At 33.6% G+C, this 25,579-nt stretch overlaps 1 protein-coding gene across 5 annotated transcripts in view; it reads right to left on the bottom strand.

Annotated features, from left to right (window-relative positions):
• Window positions 1-25,579, bottom strand: part of LOC114345046 (zinc finger protein 239-like) — an 83,323-nt gene that overhangs the window by 52,526 nt on the left and 5,218 nt on the right. For all 5 annotated transcript variants that reach the window (XM_050653486.1, XM_050653485.1, XM_050653487.1 and 2 more), the window contains exon 3: window positions 3,697-3,813. In XM_050653486.1, coding sequence (XP_050509443.1) covers window positions 3,697-3,813 — 117 coding nt within the window. The remainder of the gene's footprint in view (window positions 1-3,696; window positions 3,814-25,579) is intronic.

The following is a 25,579-nucleotide window of genomic DNA, read 5'->3' as shown; positions in this document are numbered from 1 at the left end:
TCCTTCCCTCTCAAATGGGTCGGGTATATTAACACTTTGACTCCTATGTATATCATACATAATACACAACAGGTACTCTCCCTGAGCCTATGTGTATGAATTTGATACACAAGAATAGAACTTATTCAAGCGACAAAAAGTGGCCAGGCTGGCCATAATATATTTTTAATTGTCAGGACTGATAAGTTGTGTACACACTTATGACAACTGAGTAACACGGAAAAGAAAAGTATTTTTAAAGTGTGTAGCATTTAATTTCTATAGTAGAAGCCACAGTTTAGAATGCAGTGCAGATAGCATAGGGCAATGTATTTCTTACGGGAGAACGGCCGACCCTGTTGCCGGTTTGCCCCGAGCAGCGCATCAGGACCAATATATTATTGGGACCGTGCCAGTTCGGCAAAGCGACCCCTATTTCTACGCTCTGTACTTTTATTCGCACTTTTAATTATATTGGCCAATTATATTAGTCCTGGTTACTGGATAATTGTCAAGGTCATAGTCCAAAAAAATAATAAGAAGAAAAAATAAGATGCAGGTTATGTACAGAAAACGTAAACAATTGTAAGTAAATAAAATTAGTTATTAAAATGCAGTACTGCACGCAAAATGCAATTAATTAAATTTACCTTTATATATAATAATTGCATATCATATCAATATTGTGGAGCAATATATAAGTTTTCTGCTTTAATGACAGAAGGTATAAAATATACGTCAATTTGACAATTTCATTTGACAATATGAATTATTTAAGATAGTTGCAATATTTCTCCGCGACTCGCGCACGGTCGTTTCTCGTTTCCCTTCCAAGTACTTGCACACCGCGAATAGCTGAACGCTTTCTGCTTATAAAGCCATTTTCAGAGCTATGGTCAATAATTTCAAAATACCACTATGAAGAGAGAGGGATCCCATGTATGATTGAAAAAAAAAATACCTTATGCAGTTTTCTATTAATTAAAAAACTTTGTTCGAAGTTTGAATCTTAAATGTTTGGTTGTGAAAAATTGATTTAAGAAACATCTAGAACGGTACAAAGAAATATCACAAAAAATACATTAAAAAATTTTGATCATGGTAAGGTTAAAAAACCTTACCACCTGAAGCGGACGTTGGCAAAGTGCAGAATCCATAGTACAGTCCACTCGATTCTGCACTCTGCCAACATCTGCTTCAGACGGTAAGGTTTTTTAACCTTACCATGATCAAATTTTTTAACGTGTTTTTTGTTGTAGTCCTTTGTGCCGTTCCAGATGTTTTTTAAACCAATTTTCCACAACCAAACATTTACAAGTTTCAAACTTCGATAAAAGTTTTTTGTATTAATAAAAAACTGCGTAAGTTACTTTTTTTTCAATCATATATATGGGATCCTTCTCTCTTTACAGTGGTATTATTTTGAAATTATTGACCATAGCTCTGAAGATGGTTCTATAAGTCGAAAGTGCTCAGCTAGAAATTAAATTTTACACACTTCAAAAATACTTTTTTCCCTGTCACTCGATTATATTTTTATTGTGTTTCAATACAATTTTGCCAAATTTTCTTTGTACGAGAAACCTGTCAATTTATATGAAGAGTAAATATTTATTTGATAAATAAATAAAATAAGGCTTATTTGACGTTGGTGAAATGTAGATGTTTCAGTTTTATTGAACAAATAACTTTATTCGTTGAATAAACCATAAAATTTTGATCATGGTAAGGTTAAAAAACCTTACCATCTGAAGCAGACGTTGGCAAAGTGCAGAATCCATATTACAGTCCACTCCATTCTTCACTCTGCCAACGTCCGCTTCAGAAGGTAATGCCAACCTTACCATAATCAAATTTTTTTTAACATATTTTTTGTGATAGTACAGTAAAACCTCGATATAACGGATTAATTGGGGGGACCCGTTAAAGCCGAAAGTCCGTTATATAAAAGTACGTTTAAATTAAATCAAAAAACTTTTTTTAATATGTACGTTGAATTATAAATGTTATTAGATCGTCGAGATGCAATCTTACCTCCGATAACTTCATTTTTGGCAGTGTTGTTTTGTCTTCTTCTCTATCTTCACTTCCATTCTCATTTTTTAGATTCAAAACTTCATCTGCTATTTTACTTTCAGTAATGATGTTATATCCAGGGCCACCTTCATCTATTTCTAGCCACTGTAAAACATCTTCCTCAGTTGCTTTCTTCTCCGGTACTATTATGTATTCTACAGAAATCAGGAACTTCCAACCCTTCTAAATCTATTACCTGCTGCATCTTGGCCATGAAAGTATAACGGTAACAGAACGTTGTTAATTTTTTTACATTTGATCGGATTTTTTGTCCGTTATATCCGAAGTCCGTTAAATAGAGGTCCGTTATATCGAGGTTTTACTGTACTTTGTGCCATTCTACAGGGTGATTGATTAGTGGGGTAAAGCTCCGTAGATCCGTTATAGTAATAGATAGCGATAAAAGTTAATAACAAAAATTGTAGCCAACTGTGAGCTTCACATTACAAAATTAGTTAGAATGTTATAGGGTGTTCGATAACATAGTGACAGACCAAACTTATATTTTTTTAAATGGAACAGCCTCTATTTTATTTTATATTCGAAGTCCTGTTAACTTCTTCATCACAAAAATATAAAGGTTTGGTATGTTATACATGGTATTTACAAATATATAACCAATTTTATGTGAAAATCGTAACAAGTTCAACTCACCGTATAAATAAAAATAAGCACAACAGCAATGCTTTATTGATGCCATATTTTTTTATTTATTGTCAAGATTTTTAAAAATGATTAATATTGCTAATTTTCTTTATATCTAATACAGGGTGAGTTAAAACGCAATTACATTATTTTCTCAGTAATTTTAAATGGAACACCCTGTATTTTATATCACAATTGAAAAGTATTATTACTGTACTTTAATTTGTATACAACAATCTATGTCTAAATATGTCTGTCTTTGTCTTCTAAATATTGAAAAGGTTCAAAACAAATTTTTACGTTTTGCAGCTTTTAAGATGGGTTTAACAGTTAGAAATTATACTTATGACAATATATTAATGAGATTAAATTTACAAACTCTTGAACGCAGAAGAGTCATGTTGGATATTTGTTATCTTCGCAAAATTATCTCTGGTGTTATTAACTCCGAAGAATTGATACATTTTATGTGCTTTAGTATACCTGCTAGATTGGCACGAAATCCACAAATATTCAAAGAACAACAGCATGCTACAAATTATGGTCAATATGCACCAATTAGTAGATTGACCCTGTATGGAAACAAGTTTAGTCATCTAATAGATCTGTTTGGTTCTTCAATTTCCTCTATTAAACAAGAACTCGGGCGTCTTGAATTTTGAATTTGAAAAAAATTAAATAGATTTAACTGTTATAATTGAATCAGTTGTTTTCATCATTTGAAAATAATTTATATTCTTTTTTATGTTTGTGTTTTATAGTTTTACTTTTACGTGTATCTAATTTTTATATTTTCATGTTGATGAATAAATAAAAAAATAATCGGGACCTCTTGCGTTGTAATAAATGACCCTAAAGAGATCTAAAGAGACCCTAAAGAGGTCCGGATTAAAACCCGGTTAACTTACCGGCTGTTAATCGAGACATAAAGTACCGGGCCTTAGTGTAACGAAATTGTACATGGGTGGTTAAGGGTTATCCCTACATATATCTCACCTGAGGTTATGTCATTTTTGATGTCTTCCAGATCAACTGCTGTGGATAGCTGACTCTCTATATATCCTGGATCAACTTCAAAAAACTCTTCCTTTATTTCAGCTTTTACTCTCCTATCTTTAATAAAAAAAACATGAATTTCATTAATTATATTATACAAGGTGTCCCAAAAGTAGTGGAACGGTCGAATATTTCACGAACTAAACATCGGATCGAAAAACTGAAAAATATATGTTCAATAATTTTCAAAAATCTATCCAATGACCCCAAACACCAACCCCCACTGCACCCCCTGGAGGTGGGGTGGGGGGTAACTTTAAAATTTTAAATGGAAACCCCCAGTTTTTCTTGCAGATTTTAATTTGTTACGTAAAAGTAAGCAACTTTTATTCAAAACTTTTTTTCGAACTGTGGATAGATGGCGCTATAATTGGGAAAAATGATTTATCTTGATAGCATAGGTAAATTATAGAAATGGTCTAATATCTCACGAAATACACTTCCAAATGAGAAACTAAAAAACATATTTTCAATTTTTTCGAAAACCTTTCGAATAACAACAAACGTGAACCTCCAACCCATCCTTTGGGGGTGGGGTGGGGGATAACTTTAAAATCTTAAATATCAACCCCTACTTTTTATTACAGATTCGGATCCATCACGAAAAATTAAATAACATTTATTCGAAACATTTTTTAGAATTATTAATAGACCGCGCTTTTTTTTGGAAAAATACGATTTATTAGCGCCATCTATAAGAAATTTTAAAAAATGTTTCGAATAAATGTTGCTTAATTTTTTGTGGCGGATCCGAATCTGCAATAAAAAGTGGGGGTTGCTATTTAAGATTTTAAACGTACCCCCCACCACACCTCCAGGGGGTGGGTTGAAGTGTCATGTTTGGTGTTATTCGATAGGTTTTCGAAAAAGATTAAAATCTGTTTTTGGTTTCTCATTTGGAATTGTATTTCGTGAGATGTTAGACCGTTTCTATAATTTACCTATGGTATCAGGATAAATTGTTTTTCCCAATTATAGCGCCATCTATCCACAGTTCGAAAAAATTTCTTGAATAAAAGTTGCCTACTTTTACGTAACGAATCCAAATTTGTAAGAAAAACTGGGGGTTTCTATTTGAGATTTTAAAGTTACCCCCCACCCCACCTCCAGGATGTGTAGTGAGGATTGGTGTTTGATGTTATTGGATAGATTTTTAAAAATGATTGAACACGTATTTTTCAGTTTTTTGATCCAATGTTTAGTTCGCGAAATATTCGACCGTTCCGCTACTTTTGGGACACCCTATATATTATTCAATAATTATATCCTTATTAATGAATATTTAGGTTCAGTCGACTGGGATAGGATTATTTATGAGACAGATGTAAATAATAGAGTTGATAAATTTTATGAAGTGTTAGATTCCTGTATTAATCTATTTGTACCAAAAACTAGATGCAAAAACTCAAAATTTCCGAAATGGTACACTCCTCATTTAAAACATATTATATTATTTCAAAAGAAGATTGCTCATGCAAAATACAAAATGACAGGACCTAAAAATTATGATCTTTTTTCTAATTAGCGTCAAGAATTTAGGGATTGTTACAAAACATGTCATCAGATTCACCTAAATAATTTACAAACTGCTATGTATGATAAAAAAGATTTTTGGAATTACAGTAGAACCCCGATTATCCGTGCTCCTCGGGGCCGGAGGTGGCACGGATATTTGAAAAGCACAGATAATCCGAACATATATTTCTTATGTATAATACATATATGTATTGATGTGATCTTGATTATTGATATGAGATAATATTCTTATGTCATTTAATTTAATCAATGCATTAATAATAATCTAATTAATTTACCAGATCACATATCAATATGTTTTCAATCTCAAGGCGAATTATAAAATTAATTACTTACTCTCGTGGCTTCTAAGTATTTCTCAATGGTTCCTAATCGGGATAGGAAAGAAAAGAGTAAAATAATACACACATATGGGTTACAATTATAATCAAAATATTGTTTATTTTATTTAAATGGCAATCACTGCTTAATATTTGCTATATCTTATTATTCTTAAACATAACATTTACACATGGGAATCTTATTTCCTTTTGGTTTCCAATTGAAAGTTTTTATTAACATTTAACTATTATGATTTATTAGCAACAATTCTATTTAAGTTTGATGAAGCTTTTCTGATATTATTGATTATGTTCTTCAATTTTAAATATGGTATTTAATACGAAAAACCCATACATTCATGTCCAAACAAATGAGACTGACCTTTTTCTGGTGAACTGAGAATGTCTTCACACAAGACCCGTTTCCTGCTATCCTTGGCTGCGATCAAAACCTCGTCCTGGCTTTCAGTAATGTTCTCCTTTGAAAACTAGCTCGTATAGCTCTCGTTCCTGCTTCTGTCGTGGTGCTGTATTCTACCTTTTTCGAAACTGCAATCAGCTACCGGGACACTCTTGGCTCAAGGAGGTTCTTTTACTCTCAACCTGGCCTACCTCTCGTTCCACGATAGATACTCCACACTCACGGAACTACACCGGCTTTCTCACTCTCCGTACACTACCGTCTACTACTGGACTTCACTTCTCGACAGCTCAAAACATTCTGATCTCTCTTTTCAGTCATTCACCTACTTTCTAAATATCCCTTCCAGATTCACAAATCAACCTTCCACCACCAACTCTCATTCGCAGTCTTCCTCAAAACCCATTTTTAATCTTTCTAAATATGCTTAATGGATTTCCAAAAAAAATAGTTAATTCCCATTCTAAAATTACTTTCTACTATTTACAAAATTTAATGACCTATTATCTACTTCAACTGAGTCTTATTTAGCATAGGCTAATGATCGAACCTTCCGCGAACAACGATAATGACCTATTATCTATTTCAACTGAGTCTTATTTAGCATAGGCTAATGATCGAACCTTCCGCGAACAACGATAATGGTACGCGCCATTCACTTTGTTTATTCTAAGCGCATTTTCCCGAGTTTCGTTTAATCACTTCTTAAAATTAAACATAACAATTTGTTGTATACAGGTTGTTCTAAATTTATATACCCGTGGTTGAGAAAATTGAAAATATTTTATATTAAATTGAATTCTGCTTATAATTATCAAAATTTAATTTTCAGATCAAATAGAAATATAACAAATCCCCGCCTTGTATTCGATAAAATTTATCTGCATTTTTAAATAAATTTTCTCGAGGCAAAACCAACTCCCTGTATATTTCCTTACTTTAATCTACGTCTTATACCCCTTCTTCTTGTATTACTCTAATTAGTCCCACCTGTAGAGTAATTGTTTCCTTATTTTCAGTGTCCTCATCCTGTGTTAGAGTGTCGGCTATTATGTTGTCTTTCCCTTTTTCCCATATCAATCTTCTGTCTTTTTCCTCAGATTTTTCACATACTTTTACCGTGTATTCTGCATCCTCGTTTTCATATGCCTCCTCTTCAAATGCCACTGTTTCGATCATATCTTTTTCGCTTTCATTTGTTAGCTTTATTTCTTCTTCTCCTGAGCTCATCTCTTCTTTTGAGGAATCCCAGTTTTCTTTTGCTTTTGATACTCTCAATTTTTCTTCTTCTGGGCTCAACTCTTCTTTTTCTTCTGTTAGATTCATCGTATTATTTTTAAAATCTATCACTACATGTTTTTCTGCCAATTCGTCAACTCCTACTATCATGTCATGTGACATGTTTGGCATTATTACACATTGTAGTGCATATATCTTCTTACCCAGTCGTACCATTACTCGTATGCCTTCATTTATAGTTGCCAATGTCCGTTTGTTTGCGCCCACTAAATTTACCCTAGGTATTTTGTAAATTAAATTTGTTAAGTTAACTTCTTCTATTAGTTTTCTGTTGACCAATGTTATTTCAGATCCAGTGTCTATCATAATTTTAATTGGTTTGTCGTTGATAAATCCATCCACAAATTTTAAATTAACTCCATTTTTCTTTTCGTTGTTTCCTGCCAATTTAATAAACTCCTTGGGGTTACAAAAGATTCCTGTTTGATTTTCGGTTTTTAGTGAGCGCCGTCGTGAAAAGACGCCGGTTGCTCATCGTTGTTTATATTTTCGTCATAATGTCTCTCTCCGTCATATTCATCTGTCTGGGTATTATTTACTTCTCTTCTATTTTCTCTTGGTCTGTCGGATCTGCTTCGGTTTTCTCGATATCCCTGTTCATTTTGTCTACCATTATTTCTGTTTTCTTGATTTGCGAGTGTGGTGTTTCTATTCTGGTATTCTCGATTTCTGTCCTCATTCCATTGCCTATTTCTTTGTTCATAATTTCCTCTTCCGTTGTCTCTATTTTCGTTTCCCTTCTGGGATTAAAAACTCGTCTTGTATAGTCCCTCCTATTTTGATTTCTATCTCTGTAATCCTGTGTTTCTCGGGGCCTGTAATCTTCTCGCGACCTTCTTGATTTTCTTTCTCTTAAACGTGATTCTCTTATTTGTAGGAATTGGCATAAACTATCTATGTCTTTGTAGTTTTGCAATGTGATATGGTCTTCCAGCGTTTCTTCGAAATGTCTTGCAATCAGTTCGACTAATTGTTCCGATGAGTAATTATATTGTAAATGTTTTGCGTTATAGTAAATTTGTAATGCATATGTCCTTTCTGATATACCCATCCTATCATTGTATTTCCCATTTTGCAATTCCTTGTTAATTTCCAATTGTTGGACTTTTTCCCAGAAATAATTCAAAAATTTTTGTTCAAATTGTTGCCAACTGTCAAATTCTTCTTCTTTGCAATCGAACCATAGGCTTGCTTCATATTTTAGATGGTTTCTGATAGTTTCTTTTGCTGTTTCGAAATTTCCGATGTGCTGTATTTTCTTTTTCAGGCTATTTATGAACGGCACTGGGTGTAATCTTCTTACATCCCCGCCAAACCTTATCTTCACGTCATCTGTGCTATGTATAACCATTTCTCTTCTTTCTCCTACATTTTGTTGAATATTGATTTCCGCAATCTTTCTTTCCATTTCTTCTCTGATTGCTTGAATAGCGTTTTCAAACTTGTTTTCCAAATTTTCTATTTCCTTTTTCTGGCCATTCGTTATCTCCTTTATTTTATTTTGAATTTTCATTTCTTGTTCTTTCATCTCGTTTTTCATTGTTGTCAAACATCCTTTTACTTCCTTTTCATACTTTCCTATGCGTTCCTCCATTTTCTTGTTGTTCTCTTCTATTGCTTGTTTCATTTTTTGTTGTGTTTCATCCATTTTTTGATCCAATTTTTGTTGTGTTTCTTCCATTTTTTGTTGTGTTTCATCCATTTTCTTTGATGTTTCTTCCTGATTTTTATCCATTGTCCTTTTTGCTTCATCCATTGCTAGTTTTGTTTCCTCCTGATTTTTATCCATTGTCCTTTTTGCTTCATCCATTGCTTGTTTTGTTTCTCTTTGATTGTCATCCAGTTTTTGTGACTGGAGTTGCATCAGTTGTAATAGTTTATCTATTCCTGTTTCCATGATTGTTGTGTCTAAAATATCTTCTTGGTCTGAATTTTCCTCTTGATCTGAATGTTCTTTTTGTTTTTTGTTGTCCTTGCTTTGGCTTCTTGTCACAGACATTTGTTTTCAAAAAGTACTACCCCCGCCAAATATGAAATTTTACTAGTATGTTACCAAGACGACTTTTTCTCACCCAAATATTATAAATTGTCAATAAATATATCAAATGTAAATATCGTAAAAATAAAATATTAAATCAGTTATGTAAAATTTGTACCTAAAGAGATCTAAAATTTTATGTTATCAAATGTAAGTATCTCACTTTTTACCACAGGCATATAAATTTCCAAACACCGGCTTTACTCTTTCTATCCTTCAAATTTGCCACTAGAAATACTTTTCCATGCTTTCCACGTTGGACGACAGTTGATGTGATCTTGATTATTGATATGAGATAATATTCTTATATGTCATTTAATTTAATCAATGCATTAATAATAATCTAATTAATTTACCAGATCACATATCAATATGTTTTCAATCTCAGGGCGAATTATAAAATTAATTACTTACTCTCGTGGCTTCTAAGTATTTCTCAATGGTTCCTAATCGGGATAGGAAAGAAAAGAGTAAAATAATACACACATATGGGTTACAATTATAATCAAAATATTGTTTATTTTATTTAAATGGCAATCACTGCTTAATATTTGCTATATCTTATTATTCTTAAACATAACATTTACACATGGGAATCTTATTTCCTTTTGGTTTCCAATTGAAAGTTTTTATTAACATTTAACTATTATGATTTATTAGCAACAATTCTATTTAAGTTTGATGAAGCTTTTCTGATATTATTGATTATGTTCTTCAATTTTAAATGTGGTATTTAATACGAAAAACCCATACATTCATGTCCAAACAAATGAGACTGACCTTTTTCTGGTGAACTGAGAATGTCTTCACACAAGACCCGTTTCCTGCTATCCTTGGCTGCAATCAAAACCTCGTCCTGGCTTTCAGTAATGTTCTCCTTTGAAAACTAGCTCGTATAGCTCTCGTTCCTGCTTCTGTCGTGATGCTGTATTCTACCTTTTTCGAAACTGCAATCAGCTACCGGGACACTCTTGGCTCAAGGAGGTTCTTTTACTCTCAACCTGGCCTACCTCTCGTTCCACGATAGATACTCCACACTCACGGAACTACACCGGCTTTCTCACTCTCCGTACACTACCGTCTACTACTGGACTTCACTTCTCGACAGCTCAAAACATTCTGATCTCTCTTTTCAGTCATTCACCTACTTTCTAAATATCCCTTCCAGATTCACAAATCAACCTTCCACCACCAACTCTCATTCGCAGTCTTCCTCAAAACCCATTTTTAATCTTTCTAAATATGCTTAATGGATTTCCAAAAAAAAATAGTTAATTCCCATTCTAAAATTACTTTCTACTATTTACAAAATTTAATGACCTATTATCTACTTCAACTGAGTCTTATTTAGCATAGGCTAATGATCGAACCTTCCGCGAACAACGATAATGGTACGCGCCATTCACTTTGTTTATTCTAAGCGCATTTTCCCGAGTTTCGTTTAATCACTTCTTAAAATTAAACATAACAATTTGTTGTATACAGGTTGTTCTAAATTTATATACCCGTGGTTGAGAAAATTGAAAATATTTTATATTAAATTGAATTCTGCTTATAATTATCAAAATTTAATTTTCAGATCAAATAGAAATATAACAGTATGTATACACAATACACATATAATATGTACATACCTATCATAAAAAGATAACAGAAAAAATAAATCTTTCATTATGAGTCTCTCTTTCGTCATATATAGTTTCCGTCAACTGATTTACGATGACACTATTTTGATAAAACCTCAAAAATGCAACTTGAGTAATAAAAAAATCATAGCATGGATAATCCACAGCACAGATAATCCGCACCTGGATAATCGGGGTTCTACTGTACGTAAATAATAAAAGAAAATGTTTTGATTTGCCAAACACAATGAAATATGAGAATATAACTACTGATAATTCCCAAAATATAGCAATTTGTTTAGTAAATTCTTTAATTCAACCTATGTTACTAGTAATACAGATTATCCAGCTGTAAACTCTGATAAATAATATTTTTGTGTTGAAATCTGTGATATTACTGTATTAGATGTATTTCAATTTATATCTAAGACTGATCTAAAAGTAAGTTGTGGACCTGATAATATATCCCCTTTGTTCATACTTAATTGTAGATTTATTCTGAGTTATATTTTACATAGTGGAGTCACTGAAGGTGGGGGTATGAGCTATTACCTCCGATTTCGTTGAACCTCCATCGATTTGCATGAAAATTGGTGAGTGGTTAGAGGATATCTCAAGGAACAAAGGTGACATGGTGCCAACTTGCGCTTTTACGCTGGGGGTGGATGCCACCCCTTCTCAAGGGTGAAAATTATTTTTATTGAAATTAACCCCATAATTCGATAGAGGGACAAATTTCAAGCAAAATTTTTTATATAAAGTTATTAAAATAAATCAAAACTTTTCGAGTTATTAAAGATAAAGATTTTAATTTTCTTGAGAAAAATGCATGTTTTAACCCATTTTTCATCAATAACTCAAAAAGTGTAAGTTTTTACAAAAAAGTTATTATTATCAAAATTAAAGCGAATAAAAAATAAAATAAACCCCTTACTAGAAACACCTTTTAATGTTAACTAAAAGTGAGTTATAGGTAATTGAATGTATATTTTTTTCGGCGAGTAAAAAACTCTAGTATTCAAGCTGAAATAGCAGGAAATTAATGCATTTTATACCATAAACTTATTAAACATTTGTCAAAGTACTTAAAAATATCTATCAAATGAGCCCCCTAACATAATGATAGCGTTAAAATTTATGCTCCAAAATTTTTTCAACATTTATCTTTTAAAATTTTTTCCAAAAAAATGTTATTGTTTTTTTTAATAACTCAGTTCGTGTTTACGATATCAGGTCCATCTAAAAACTGTTTGAAAGCAAATTACAAGTGCTATTTAAGCACCTTAAACCTAATCTTTTAAACCCCTTACTTTTTAAAAAATAAAAGGTTAAATGACCCCCGTTGCATGGTTCCCACAGCAAAATTTAAGATTTAAACGTTTCTATCTCGGCTATTTTTTAACCTATACAAATAATAAAACAGGTGAAATATTTGGCACAGAAAAAACTAAAATTTGGTTATATATAATTTTTTACGTATATTGAGTATTTTTGGAGTTATTATCAAAAGAATGTGAGAATTACAATAATTTTAAAAATTATGATTTTTTAAATTATATCTTTTTTTCAAAAATATGCATTCTAAACCGGTCAAAATTATCGAAAACATTAATTATGCTAACATAAAGAAGTTCTTGTAAGCATTACTATAAATTTTAATTTTTGTGGAAATGGAGTATGTTTTATTTTTCACTTTTTCGTAAAAAATTCGAAACGGTTCTTTTATTTTCATTATAACTTGCTTCATTTTGATGCTATTACCTTGTTCTGAAGCTCATTTGATAGGTGTTCCGAAGTTCTTTGACAAATGTTTAGCAGGAATATTATATACATTGCATCGTTTCCCGTTATTTAAGATTGAATACTTAGATTTGAGTACTCGTCTAAAAAAATACACATCCAATTGCCAATAACTCACTTTGAACTAACATTAGTTTAGTTCTTTATGTGAGGAATGTATTCAATTTTTTATTATCTTCAATTTCAGTAATAACTTTTTTGTAAAAGCTTATAGTTTTTGATTTATACGTGAAAAACCAATTTAAAACATGCATTTTTTTACGAAAAAATAAAATCTTCGGTCTTTAATAACTCAAAAAGTGTTGATTTATTTTAATAACTTTATATAACAAATTTTGCTTATAATTTGTCCCTCTATCGACGTATGGTATTATTTTTATTAAAATAATTTTCACACCCGAGAAGGGGTGTCATCCACCCCCAGGGTAAAAGCGCAAGTTGGTATCATTTGGAACCTTTGTTCCTTGAGGTATCCTCTAATTACTCACCAATTTTCATGAAAATCGATGGAGGTTCAACGAAATCGGAGGTGAAAACCTTCAGTGACTGCACTAACAACAAATATTTATTTTATCATTGAGCACAGGTGTCTTTCCAGAGATATGGAAGAGAAATTATATTCTAACATGAAGTAAAAACCATTTCTATGTAATTGGTATATTTATTAAAATTTAAAAAATCCCAATGGATTGAATAAAATGTGTCCAATTCAGAACGTTTTCAGACCTATCGGTCCATCATCAGTGAATTTGAATACTTACTAAATAGCCCCAGAACCAAACAATGGTTGAATTTATAATTCGATTTACATCATTTAAAAGTAATATTAAACAGGCTAAACGCCGATGTTACAAGACATAACCTCCGGGAACATGGTGAAACCCTACCAGAAAACTTAATCAACCATCTTAGGCCAACGTTGACTACCCTTGGTACGTTATCATAACATATAACTAGTTTGTACAATCCAACTAATGAAATGTTAAAATTTGCCCTAATTACTGTAATTAATGGTAATTTACAGTGACATAGTGCAGTTTACCTCTGATAGGTTTGATCTAAACTTATAAAATAGTTATTGAATTTAAAGGTATTTAAGCGCAAAACAATAACCTGTGTTAACGGCCACCTGTCAAAATCCGCAACCTGTACTAACGGCCATTTATATAATACGGACGCGGCCAAATAATCTCATTATTTTTAAAACCCATTTTATAGAAATTTACCAGTTACTATCGGCCAAAATATTTTTGTATGGGTACTTGTTGATAATACCCAGTATTGCGAAATATCCAATACTATTTTATTACTTCGTATTTATCTAAAGTGAGATTAAAAATAACATTCATAAGGGTTGGTGTCGGCAAACACGAAGAAAGGATGTCGTAAAATAAGAAACCTTTGTCGAGAAGAAACATAATAAAAATATTATAATAGCTGAGAAAGTGAAGTCTGGTTTAAATTTACAAAAGTTTGCCGAAAAATATAGTGTTGTAAAATTATGAAGCTGTATTATAAAAAAATAAAAGTAAGTTGAAGAATTCTTTAAAACGCTTCACTAAATGCTAACATTTGATAACAATCTGAACAGATTCTGTTTTTTCCGTAGTATACACTCTCTGGCCAAATTATTAGACGCACTATAAAAGATTTAAAAAAAATGGTTATTATGAGGTAATACCATTGTAATACTAAAGTCCATTCACTTTACAAATTCCCAACTGTAAACAAACGCACGTGGAAGCTAAACAGGGCCGTACTGAGGTGTATCATATGTTTTTTAAAACTATTTACTTTTGAAACTAATACCATAAGAATTGCTTGAAATTTAATTGCAAACAAAATTTTGTTCTTTTTAAGGGGAAAGGCGCAAAATATCGGCTGTCAAAATTTTTAATGTGTTTTAAATTGTATTAATTTTTTTCGATTCCTGAGAAAACTAATAATAGTCTATGTGGTGAGACCGCTCCCGTCTGGAAAAATTTCTGATTCGGTTTCTTTGTGGATTCCTATTCAAAAATGTCCCCTTTAAACAAATCTGAAGGGTGCCGGGCGGAATTTTTGGGCAGAAATTGTTTATAAAATTTTTTTAAACAAATACAAAAGATCACGTTTTTTTTGCTCCGGAACATATTATTATATTTTTAGGTTTTGTGGGTAATTCTAAACAATAAAGGTATCTTGTAAGTTTTCTCAAAAATTGATAGTTTTCGAGTTATAGGCGATTCAAAATCTGAAAAATGCGAAAATACGCATTTTCGAGGCCAAAAAACTCATATTTAAATTAATATTTTTGAGGTTGCCAGATACTTAAATTAAAGTTTAGACATTCAGCTTCAAGATTCTGAAGAGTGATTGCGTCTAACCTTAACGTAAACCATTGTTTTTTAATTGTTAAATATGCGTGTTTATTCGATTTTTTGCCGGTGCGGCGAGCTCTATTTCAAAAATCTCCTATTTTCCTCCGAAAAATATTTTTTCTAGATTCTTTGGAATATTCTAAATAAAATAAGTTTCCTGACATTTTTCTCAAAAATTAATAGTTTTAAAGTTATAAGCGATTTAAAACCCAAAAGTGCGTTTTTTGGCATTTTTCGGATTTTAAATCGCTTATAACTTTAAAACTATTAATTTTTGAGAAAAATGTCAGGAAACTTATTTTATTTAGAATATTCCAAAGAATCTAGAAAACATATTTTTCGGAGGAAAATAGGAGATTTTTGAAATAGATCTCGTCGCACCGGCAAAAAAATCGGATAAACACGCATATTTAACAAATAAAAAACAACGGTATAAATTAAGGTTAGACGAAACCACTCTTCAGAATCTTGAAGCTGAATATTTAATCTTTAATTTAAGTATCTGGCAACCTCAAAAATACTAAAAAAAAAAGACTAAGTTTTCACTCTAATGGCATATAACATATCCCACCAGAATGAAAACAATGGGAACCTTCTCTGGTTACACCTCCGAGGCTTCTACAATTTGCAAGCCATACGGATGCTGAGACTAAGGAAGATGAGGGAATTCTACAATTTACAATTCACGTCACATCTGCTCAGCGCGGTAAAGTTCCAACGAGACTGGTTCCCTTCATACTCCACACAGAGTAAATGTAAATCAAAAATGAATAACCATTTTCAATTTCGTTGCAAAACGAAAATACAGCCGAACCATATTCCAGTCCAATCAGAGAGTGCTGCAAGCACCTCTACCGGTTTCGAAACTTATTAGTCTCTCATCAGGAGGCACATATGCTGCTCTCCCTGATCCAACCAAAACAAACCCCAGCGTGCAGTCCCGAATCGCAACGAACGAAATGGCATAGATGCCCTAGCGGCAACTGCTAGCAAAAGACTAAGTTTTCACTCTAATGGCATATAACATATCCCACCAGAATGAAAACAATGGGAACCTTCTCTGGTTACACCTCCGAGGCTTCTACAATTTGCAAGCCATACGGATGCTGAGACTAAGGAAGATGAGGGAATTCTACAATTTACAATTCACGTCACATCTGCTCAGCGCGGTAAAGTTCCAACGAGACTGGTTCCCTTCATACTCCACACAGAGTAAATGTAAATCAAAAATGAATAACCATTTTCAATTTCGTTGCAAAACGAAAATACAGCCGAACCATATTCCAGTCCAATCAGAGAGTGCTGCAAGCACCTCTACCGGTTTCGAAACTTATTAGTCTCTCATCAGGAGGCACATATGCTGCTCTCCCTGATCCAACCAAAACAAACCCCAGCGTGCAGTCCCGAATCGCAACGAACGAAATGGCATAGATGCCCTAGCGGCAACTGCTAGCAAAAGACTAAGTTTTCACTCTAATGGCATATAACATATCCCACCAGAATGAAAACAATGGGAACCTTCTCTGGTTACACCTCCGAGGCTTCTACAAGTTGCAAGCCATACGGATGCTGAGACTAAGGAAGATGAGGGAATTCTACAATTTACAATTCACGTCACATCTGCTCAGCGCGGTAAAGTTCCAACGAGACTGGTTCCCTTCATACTCCACACAGAGTAAATGTAAATCAAAAATGAATAACCATTTTCAATTTCGTTGCAAAACGAAAATACAGCCGAACCATATTCCAGTCCAAAAAGGTGCTTGCAGCACTCTCTGATTGGACTGGAATATGGTTCGGCTGTATTTTCGTTTTGCAACGAAATTGAAAATGGTTATTCATTTTTGATTTACATTTACTCTGTGTGGAGTATGAAGGGAACCAGTCTCGTTGGAACTTTACCGCGCTGAGCAGATGTGACGTGAATTGTAAATTGTAGAATTCCCTCATCTTCCTTAGTCTCAGCATCCGTATGGCTTGCAAATTGTAGAAGCCTCGGAGGTGTAACCAGAGAAGGTTCCCATTGTTTTCATTCTGGTGGGATATGTTATATGCCATTAGAGTGAAAACTTAGTCTTTTGCTAGCAGTTGCCGCTAGGGCATCTATGCCATTTCGTTCGTTGCGATTCGGGACTGCACGCTGGGGTTTGTTTTGGTTGGATCAGGGAGAGCAGCATATGTGCCTCCTGATGAGAGACTAATAAGTTTCGAAACCGGTAGAGGTGCTTGCAGCACTCTCTGATTGGACTGGAATATGGTTCGGCTGTATTTTCGTTTTGCAACGAAATTGAAAATGGTTATTCATTTTTGATTTACATTTACTCTGTGTGGAGTATGAAGGGAACCAGTCTCGTTGGAACTTTACGGCGCTGAGCAGATGTGACGTGAATTGTAAATTGTAGAATTCCCTCATCTTCCTTAGCCTCAGCATCCGTATGGCTTGCAAATTGTAGAAGCCTCGGAGGTGTAACCAGAGAAGGTTCCCATTGTTTTCATTCTGGTGGGATATGTTATATGCCATTAGAGTGAAAACTTAGTCTTTTGCTAGCAGTTGCCGCTAGGACATCTATGCCATTTCGTTCGTTGCGATTCGGGACTGCACGCTGGGGTTTGTTTTGGTTGGATCAGGGAGAGCAGCATATGTGCCTACTGATGAGAGACTAATAAGTTTCGAAACCGGTAGAGGTGCTTGCAGCACTCTCTGATTGGACTGGAATATGGTTCGGCTGTATTTTCGTTTTGCAACGAAATTGAAAATGGTTATTCATTTTCAAAAATACTAATTTAAATATGAGTTTTTAGGCCTCGAAAATGCGTATTTTCCCATTTTTCAGATTTTAAATCGCCTATAACTCAAAAACTATCAATTTTTAAGAAAAATTACAAGATACCTTTCTTGTTTAAAATGTCCCAAAAACCCTAAAAATTTATGTTCCAGGGCAAAAAATCGTAATCTTTTGTATTTGTTTAAAAAAATTGTTTAAACAATTTCTGCCCAAAAATTCCGCCCGGCACCCTTCAGATTTGTTTAAAGGGGACATTTTTGAATAGGAATCCACAAAGAAACCGAATCAGAAATTTTTTTCAGACGGGAGCGGTCTCACCACATGGACTATAAGTATTTTTGAAAAATTTAAACGCAGAATAAAATATTACCTTATTACCGAGGGTCAAGAGTCCCTTAGAATAAATAAAAAGTTCCTTTTTAGTGAAATATTTGCAATTAAAAATCACCCTAAATTTTCTCTTTTATTTTCAACTTATTAAAATAAACATTATAGAAGTTTTCAGGGACTTTCAGCCCTCAATAATAATGTAATCTTTCATTCTGCCTTTAAATTTTTAAAAATGTTTATTAGTTTTCACAGGACTCGAAAAAAATGAATACATTTAAAACACATTGAACATTTTGACAGGCGAAATTTTGCGCCTATGTCCTTAAGAAAAATGTGGTAAAATAAAATATTTATTAACTGAGACATACATAACAATGTGAACATTTTCAAATAAAGTAGCATCATATTATAAGGTTATGTTATTTATAAGTTATGTTTTTGCTAAGAATGTTTTTTTTTTCGATAAAATATTTACTTTTTGGAATATTTGCAAAAACCGTCTAAAAACCATCCATCCATTTCCGGGCTTATTTTGAACGTGTATTTTTTTTTGCCAGGACCAAAGCACACATCGGTACAGTATTACTTTTTTCTTTGACATATTAGCTATAGGTATGTATGCCAAATTTCATGTCACGACTATGTAAAACATAAAACTATAAAACACGACCAGTCTTAATTAATAACTCAACAATAACTACTACTGTAAAGTACATAACATAACACAAAATAATATTATCTTAAAAACCAACAGGCTAAAAAATACAATTTGAATTTGCAGATGCAGACTGACAAGTTAGGACCTGTAAAATGAGAAACCGCCTCGTTTAGGGCGATAAATTATATTTAATAGCTTCTTGAAGGAATGAGTGGACGAATCATTAACACCTGCGTTTGTTTATGTTGGGAATTTGCTATGTGAATGTGGTGTAAATAGGTTTTATGTATGTACCAGACACGAGGTATATTTTTTGGTTGTCCATTTAATTTTATATATTTTATCACAAATAGAACATATTATATTATATTAAGGCGGAGATACATATGCGCTCTGCTCGGTGTGCGAGCCGCTCGCGCGCAGCGTATTCGTCAGATTAGTACGTGTTTTCAAGTGACGCACAAACGGCACGCACACGGCGCACCACGATCTAAATTCTGTCGGTTTTTCAACAAACGCTTTGATGGTTCGCAATACGTATTTGGACGGGTTTGCGAGTGGTTTGTTGGTTTTGGCGCGCATGAGTTGAATATTTGTTAGTAATGGAATGGTCGGAATTGTCGGAAGGAAATTGATGTTTACCGTGGAAAATCATTATTGTGGGATCCTCAATAAAGAACCATTTAATTTAAAGAAACAACTTAAATCCGATCTGAACGGAAATAGAAGCTGAAATAAAAAAATGTATATGCGGACCTTTTTAAAATATGTTAGTTCATTGCTGTACTAAAAATAACATGTATTAAAAATAAGATTTACTATTTTATTTGGGCATAAGCCACAATTCGAGTTTGAAATCAAGTTTACTTGACCTTTCGACTTTCACTTCGGAAATAGTTATCAATATCAAAAAAACATTCATAAGCAGATATAATATTATGTGTCACCGGAAAGCGAAATAGGTAACGCACGACTTGGAGAACCTATAGTTTTCTAACTTCGTGTCTGGTGAAGCAACGCAATTGAAACAAGCGGATATATTATAATTGTGTCACCGGAAAGCGAAAAAGGTAAGGCACAACTTGGAAGACCCAATAGTTTTCTAACTTCGCTTCTGGTGAAGCAACAGAGTTGGAACAAGCAGATATATTATAATTGGGTCACCGGAAAGCAAAAAAGGTAACGCACAACTTGGAAGACCCAATAGTTTTCTTACTTCGCTTCTGGTGAAGCAACGGAGTTGGAACAAGCAGATATATTATAATTGGGTCACCGGAAAACGAAAGAGGTAACGCACAACTTGGAAGACCCAATAGTTTTCTAACTTCGCTTTTGGTGAAGCAACGGAGTTGGAACAAGCAGATATATTATAAAATAAAAATGTGTGTGTACCATTTTTATTTATTCGGCTGCAATACGAAGGAAAAACAATCTTACTTTTTAATTAGAATAAGGAGTGCAGCCAGTCCCTTTAACTGCAGTTTTCTGCTCTTATTGGAGCGTCATCAGAAGGAACGTAGGCACTGTTCTCAAGGAGAACAGTGCCTACGTTCCTTCTGATGACGCTCCAATAAGAGCAGAAAACTGCAGTTAAAGGGACTGGCTGCACTCCTTATTCTAATTAAAAAGTAAGATTGTTTTTCCTTCGTATTGCAGCCGAATAAATAAAAATGGTACACACACATTTTTATTTTATTTTCTTATTACTCAGTAGAGTAACTATGGTGCATCTTTCAGTTCCTAGCCAGCTGCAGACGGGGGATTTGAATTGCAAAGTTTAGAATTCCTTCCCTATCGTCTTTACTGCAGCATCCATATGACTTGCAAATTGTAGAAGTCTTGGAGGCGTTTACATGGGGATGTACCAGTAAGTTTTCAATTTAAAAATCTTTTAGTAATTTTTGATATTTTTCAATATTAATTATTTGCTATTAGGATTGAAAACTTGCTTCGTCTAGATATATTATAATTGGGTCACCGGAAAGCCAAAAAGGTAACGCACAACTTGGAAGACCCAGTAGTTTTCTAACTTCGCTTCTGGTGAAGCAACGCAGTTGGAACAAGCAGATATATTATAATTGGGTCACCGGAAAGCCAAAAAGGTAACGCACAACTTGGAAGACCCAATAGTTTTCTAACTTGGCTTCTGGTGAAGCAACTGAGTTGGAACAAGCAGATATATTATAATTATGTCACCGGAAAACGAAAAAGGTAATGCACAACTTGGAAGAGCCTATAGTTTCCTCACTTCGCTTCTGGTGAAGCAACGGAGTTGGAACAAGTAGATATGTTATAATTGTGTCGTCGGAAAGCGAAAAAGGTAACGCACATCTTGGAAGAGCCTATAGCTTCCTACCTTCGCTTCTGGTGAAGCAACTGAGTTGGAACAAGCAGATATATTATAATTGGGTCACCGGAAAGCCAAAAAGGTAACGCACAACTTGGAAGACCCAATAGTTTTCTAACTTCGCTTCTGGTGAAGCAACGGAGTTGGAACAAGCAGATATATTATAATTGGGTCACCGGAAAGCCAAAAAGGTAACGCACAACTTGGAAGACCCAATAGTTTGCTAACTTCGCTTCTGGTGAAGCAACGTAGTTGGAATAAGCATATATATTATAATTGGGTCACCGGAAAACGAAAAAGGTAACGCACAACTTGGAAGAGCCTATAGTTTCCTAACTTCGCTTCTGGTGAAGCAACGGAGTTGGAACAAGTATATATGTTATAATTGTGTCGTCGGAAAGCGAAAAAGGTAACGCACATCTTGGAAGAGCCTATAGTTTCCTAACTTCGCTTCTGGTGAAGCAACTGAGTTGGAACAAGCAGATATATTATAATTGGGTCACCGGAAAGCGAAAAAGTTAACACAGGACTTGGAAGAACCTATAGTTCTCTAATTTCGTTTCCAGTGAAGCTACTCAGTTGAAACAAGCAGATACATTACAATTGTGTCACCGGAAAACGAAAAAGGTATCGCATGACTTGGAAGTACCTATAGTTCTCTAATTTTGTTTCTGGTTGTAGGAACAAGCAGATATATTATGGTAGGGGAGCAAAGTATGCTAAATGTGCAGTCACTCGAGCGCTTTGGGGACCTATTGGGTTGTGATTATTAGGTCCTAAAACCAAAAAAGTTAAGTAAAATTTTCCATTTTAGTGGGGACTTCCCATTTTTTAATTTAATTTTCCATTTCCAACAATCTTTTTTCCGATTATAGCGCCATCTATCCATAATTCAAAAAAATGTTTCGAATAAAAGTTGTTTATTTTTATACAAACAATCCAAATCTGCAATAAGAAACGGGGTCTACCATTTAAGATTTTAAAGTAACCCCCCACCTCACCTCCGTGGGGGGTCGTGTTTGGAACCATTCGATAGATTTTTCAAAAACATTGATAAAGTGTATTTTGCAGTTTTTCGATATGATGTTTATTTTGCGAAAGATCGCGGGATTTGTATTTAAAATTTTAAATTTACCCCCCACCCCTCTCCGTGGGGGGTCAAGTTTGGTATTTTTCGATAGATTTTTGAAAAATATTGAACACGTAGTTTTTAGTTTTTCAATCTGACGTTCATTTCGCGAAATATTCGCCTTTTTTGTGAAACTTTTTAACTCACCCATTTCCCCGCTCAAATCGTCATATTTTTGAAATATAGACTCTTTTGCATGTACTTAACTTACCTTATCTTAATCTGACAATTTCGAATATTTTAAGGATAGATTTTTTTCGGGCCCCCCTGAACGAACTCCCCTGTGTTAAGAGCCAATATATGGTGGAGGTACATCTGCAGGGTACCACGTTTCTCCCCATATGATAATCTGACGCGCTCGAATAACTGCAAAAATCCCCGCTTGGGCTCCCCTACCATTATATTTGTGTTGCAGGGAAGCGAAAAAGGTACTTCCCGAAATGTTCCCAAACTGTGGCTTATTCCACATAAAATAGTAAATTGCATAAGATGACACAAGAAAATAGTTTCAGAACAATACCAAAATAAGATGTAGTAGAAGTACAGGACAGAGACATGATTATCTACAATTACTAAACGTTCGTAAGTTTCCTCTGGATCGTCAAAATGAAAAATTTTAACGAACAATAACCGCGCCACGAACGCGCGGCGCACACACGGCGCGGAGTTCGCGGCGCGGATATGTATTTCCGCCTTTATATTAATGAACCAATATGTATTTATTGACTCTTGAAAGAAAACAGAAGTAACAAAAATGTTGTCAATTTGTTGCTGACATATTGTGGCTCAACAAAATAATAATATTTAATAATACTTGTTCTTATTTTTGTTTCTTTTATATATATATTTTTTTTTTAATTTAGCATAATTTTAAGTGATGCATAACTTTTGAAACTATATGTATGAATAATACCATTGGAAATAGAAACACCAATTGGCGGTGTTTTGATTGCGGTCAGGAAGTCAATCTCGAGTGCCCTATTTGTAAGCAGCAGTAATATTGAACAGGTGTTTATTACTATTGGCAGTGGTCAGTCTATGGCAATATTTGGAACTGTCTATATTCCACCGAAAGCGGAACCAGCTGTATATACCGAATTCAGTGAAAGTGTTGATGAAGTTAGTGAGAAGTATCCAGCTTCCAAACTATTTTTGTTCGGAGACTTTAATCTGCCAAACATTATGTGGTCTAATGATGAACTGTCTTCCAATGTTACTTTTGGTCAATATTGTACTCCTAATGAAACTCAATCTGCTTGGATATTGTCAAATCTATGTAATTTTCACAATTTATTTCAAATCAACACAATATCCAATTCTCGTGGGGTTTTATTAGACTTGATATTTGCTAATGACAGTTCTATTCAAGTTATAGCTTCTGATGAGGAAATAGTTCCATTAGATAGGCATCATCCTGCCTTGAACATTGCCATAAAAGATTTTCTTTGTAGTAATGGCTGCTCAACAAACCTGAACAGCTCTTACTATTTGGATTTTAATAACACTGATTTTAATGCCTTGAATGATTACCTTTCTTGTGTTAACTGGGATCAAATTCTTGAAAATCAAAGTCTAGATAAAATGTTAAATACATTCTATGAAGTCATGTACTGTGTTTGAAATTTTTGTGCCAAAAAAAATAATGTCAACAAAAAAGTTTCCAAAATGGTTCTCGCCAGAACTAAAGAAACTAGTAATTGAAAAGAAGTTATCACATTTAAAATTTAAAGTTAGTTCCTCTCTAAATGATTATAATGCATTCTCGAGCCTTAGAAGTAAATGTAAAGCCCTAACAAAAACTTGTCATAATAACTTTATAGAAAAAACTGAGAATTCCATTCATAGTAACATTAAATCGTTTTGGTCATTCATAAATTCAAAACGAACGAGGACAGGTTTACCAAATGAAATGTCTTTGAACAATATCACTTATACAACTCCAAGTGATATTGCAAATGCTTTTGCATTATATTTCTCATCAGTTTATTCTGAGAAAGTAATCAGTAAACGTGTTTTACCTCCCACCACCAATATAACGATTAATTCATGTAATATTACAATATCTCAAGTATATGAAAGGATGATGACGTTAGATGTGAACAGAGGAATGCAGTTTTATTTTGGCCAGACCATTGTGGAAAATTTTTAATTCTTCATTGTATACTGGTTACTTTCCTGATCCATGGAAATTAAGTTTTTTAACGCCAATACATAAAGCTGGTAGTAGATCTGACATTACAAATTATAGACCGACTTCTATATTAAGTACCATTCCTAAGTTATTTGAAAGCTTAGTGTCCGACTGCCTCTCGGTATGTTTCAAATTGTTTCCAGTAGATGAGCAATATGGTTTTCAGAAACACAAATCATCGGAATTAAATCTTCTTTGCTATTTGGATGCGTTGTCAGGTGCTTTGGAGGGTGGGTATCAAATTGATTCTATTTATGCAGACTTCTCCAAGGCATTTGACAGGGTAAATCATAACATCCTATTGTCTAAATTAGAAGCTGCTGGAGTAGATGGGAAACTGCTTGAATGGCTGGAAAGCTACCTAATAGGAAGGCGCCAAGCAGTAAAGATCCAGGATTGTCTATCTCAGGATGTAGTTGTCAGTTCTGGGGTCCCTCAGGGTTCACATCTGGGTCCGCTATTATTTATTATATTTATAAATGATATTGCAGGTATAAACTGTGATAAGCTTTTGTTTGCGGATGATTTAAAAATCTTTTCGAAAATATCTAGTCCTGACGATTCCGAAAATCTGCAATTCCAATTAAATAAAATACAGAATTGGTGTAAAGAAAATGAAATGGAGCTAAATGTCAAAAAGTGTCATAAAATTAGTTTTTATCAAGGTAGAACGTGTATTCCGTTTGAATATAAACTTGATAACACACCACTAGATTGTGTTAATACAATAAGAGATCTTGGAATACTGTTTGACAAATCGCTAAAATTCGCAGATCATATTGATTCTATTATTTCAAAGGCTTTACAGATGCTTGGCTTCATGAAACGAAACTGCTATGATTTTAAAAGTCCTAATACCCTAAAATTGTTATACTGTTCTCTTGTTAGACCTTACTTGGAATACTGTTGTAGTATTTGGTCACCTTACTATAATGTTTACGCAGAAAAAATTGAAAAGGTCCAAAACAAATTCCTTAGGTTTT

The sequence above is a fragment of the Diabrotica virgifera genome, chromosome 6, assembly GCF_917563875.1.
Source record: "Diabrotica virgifera virgifera chromosome 6, PGI_DIABVI_V3a".
In the NCBI taxonomy this organism is placed as follows: Eukaryota; Metazoa; Arthropoda; class Insecta; order Coleoptera; family Chrysomelidae; genus Diabrotica; species Diabrotica virgifera.
Note: the sequence above shows the minus strand (reverse complement) of the source record. Positions and strands in the feature narration are given on the sequence as shown.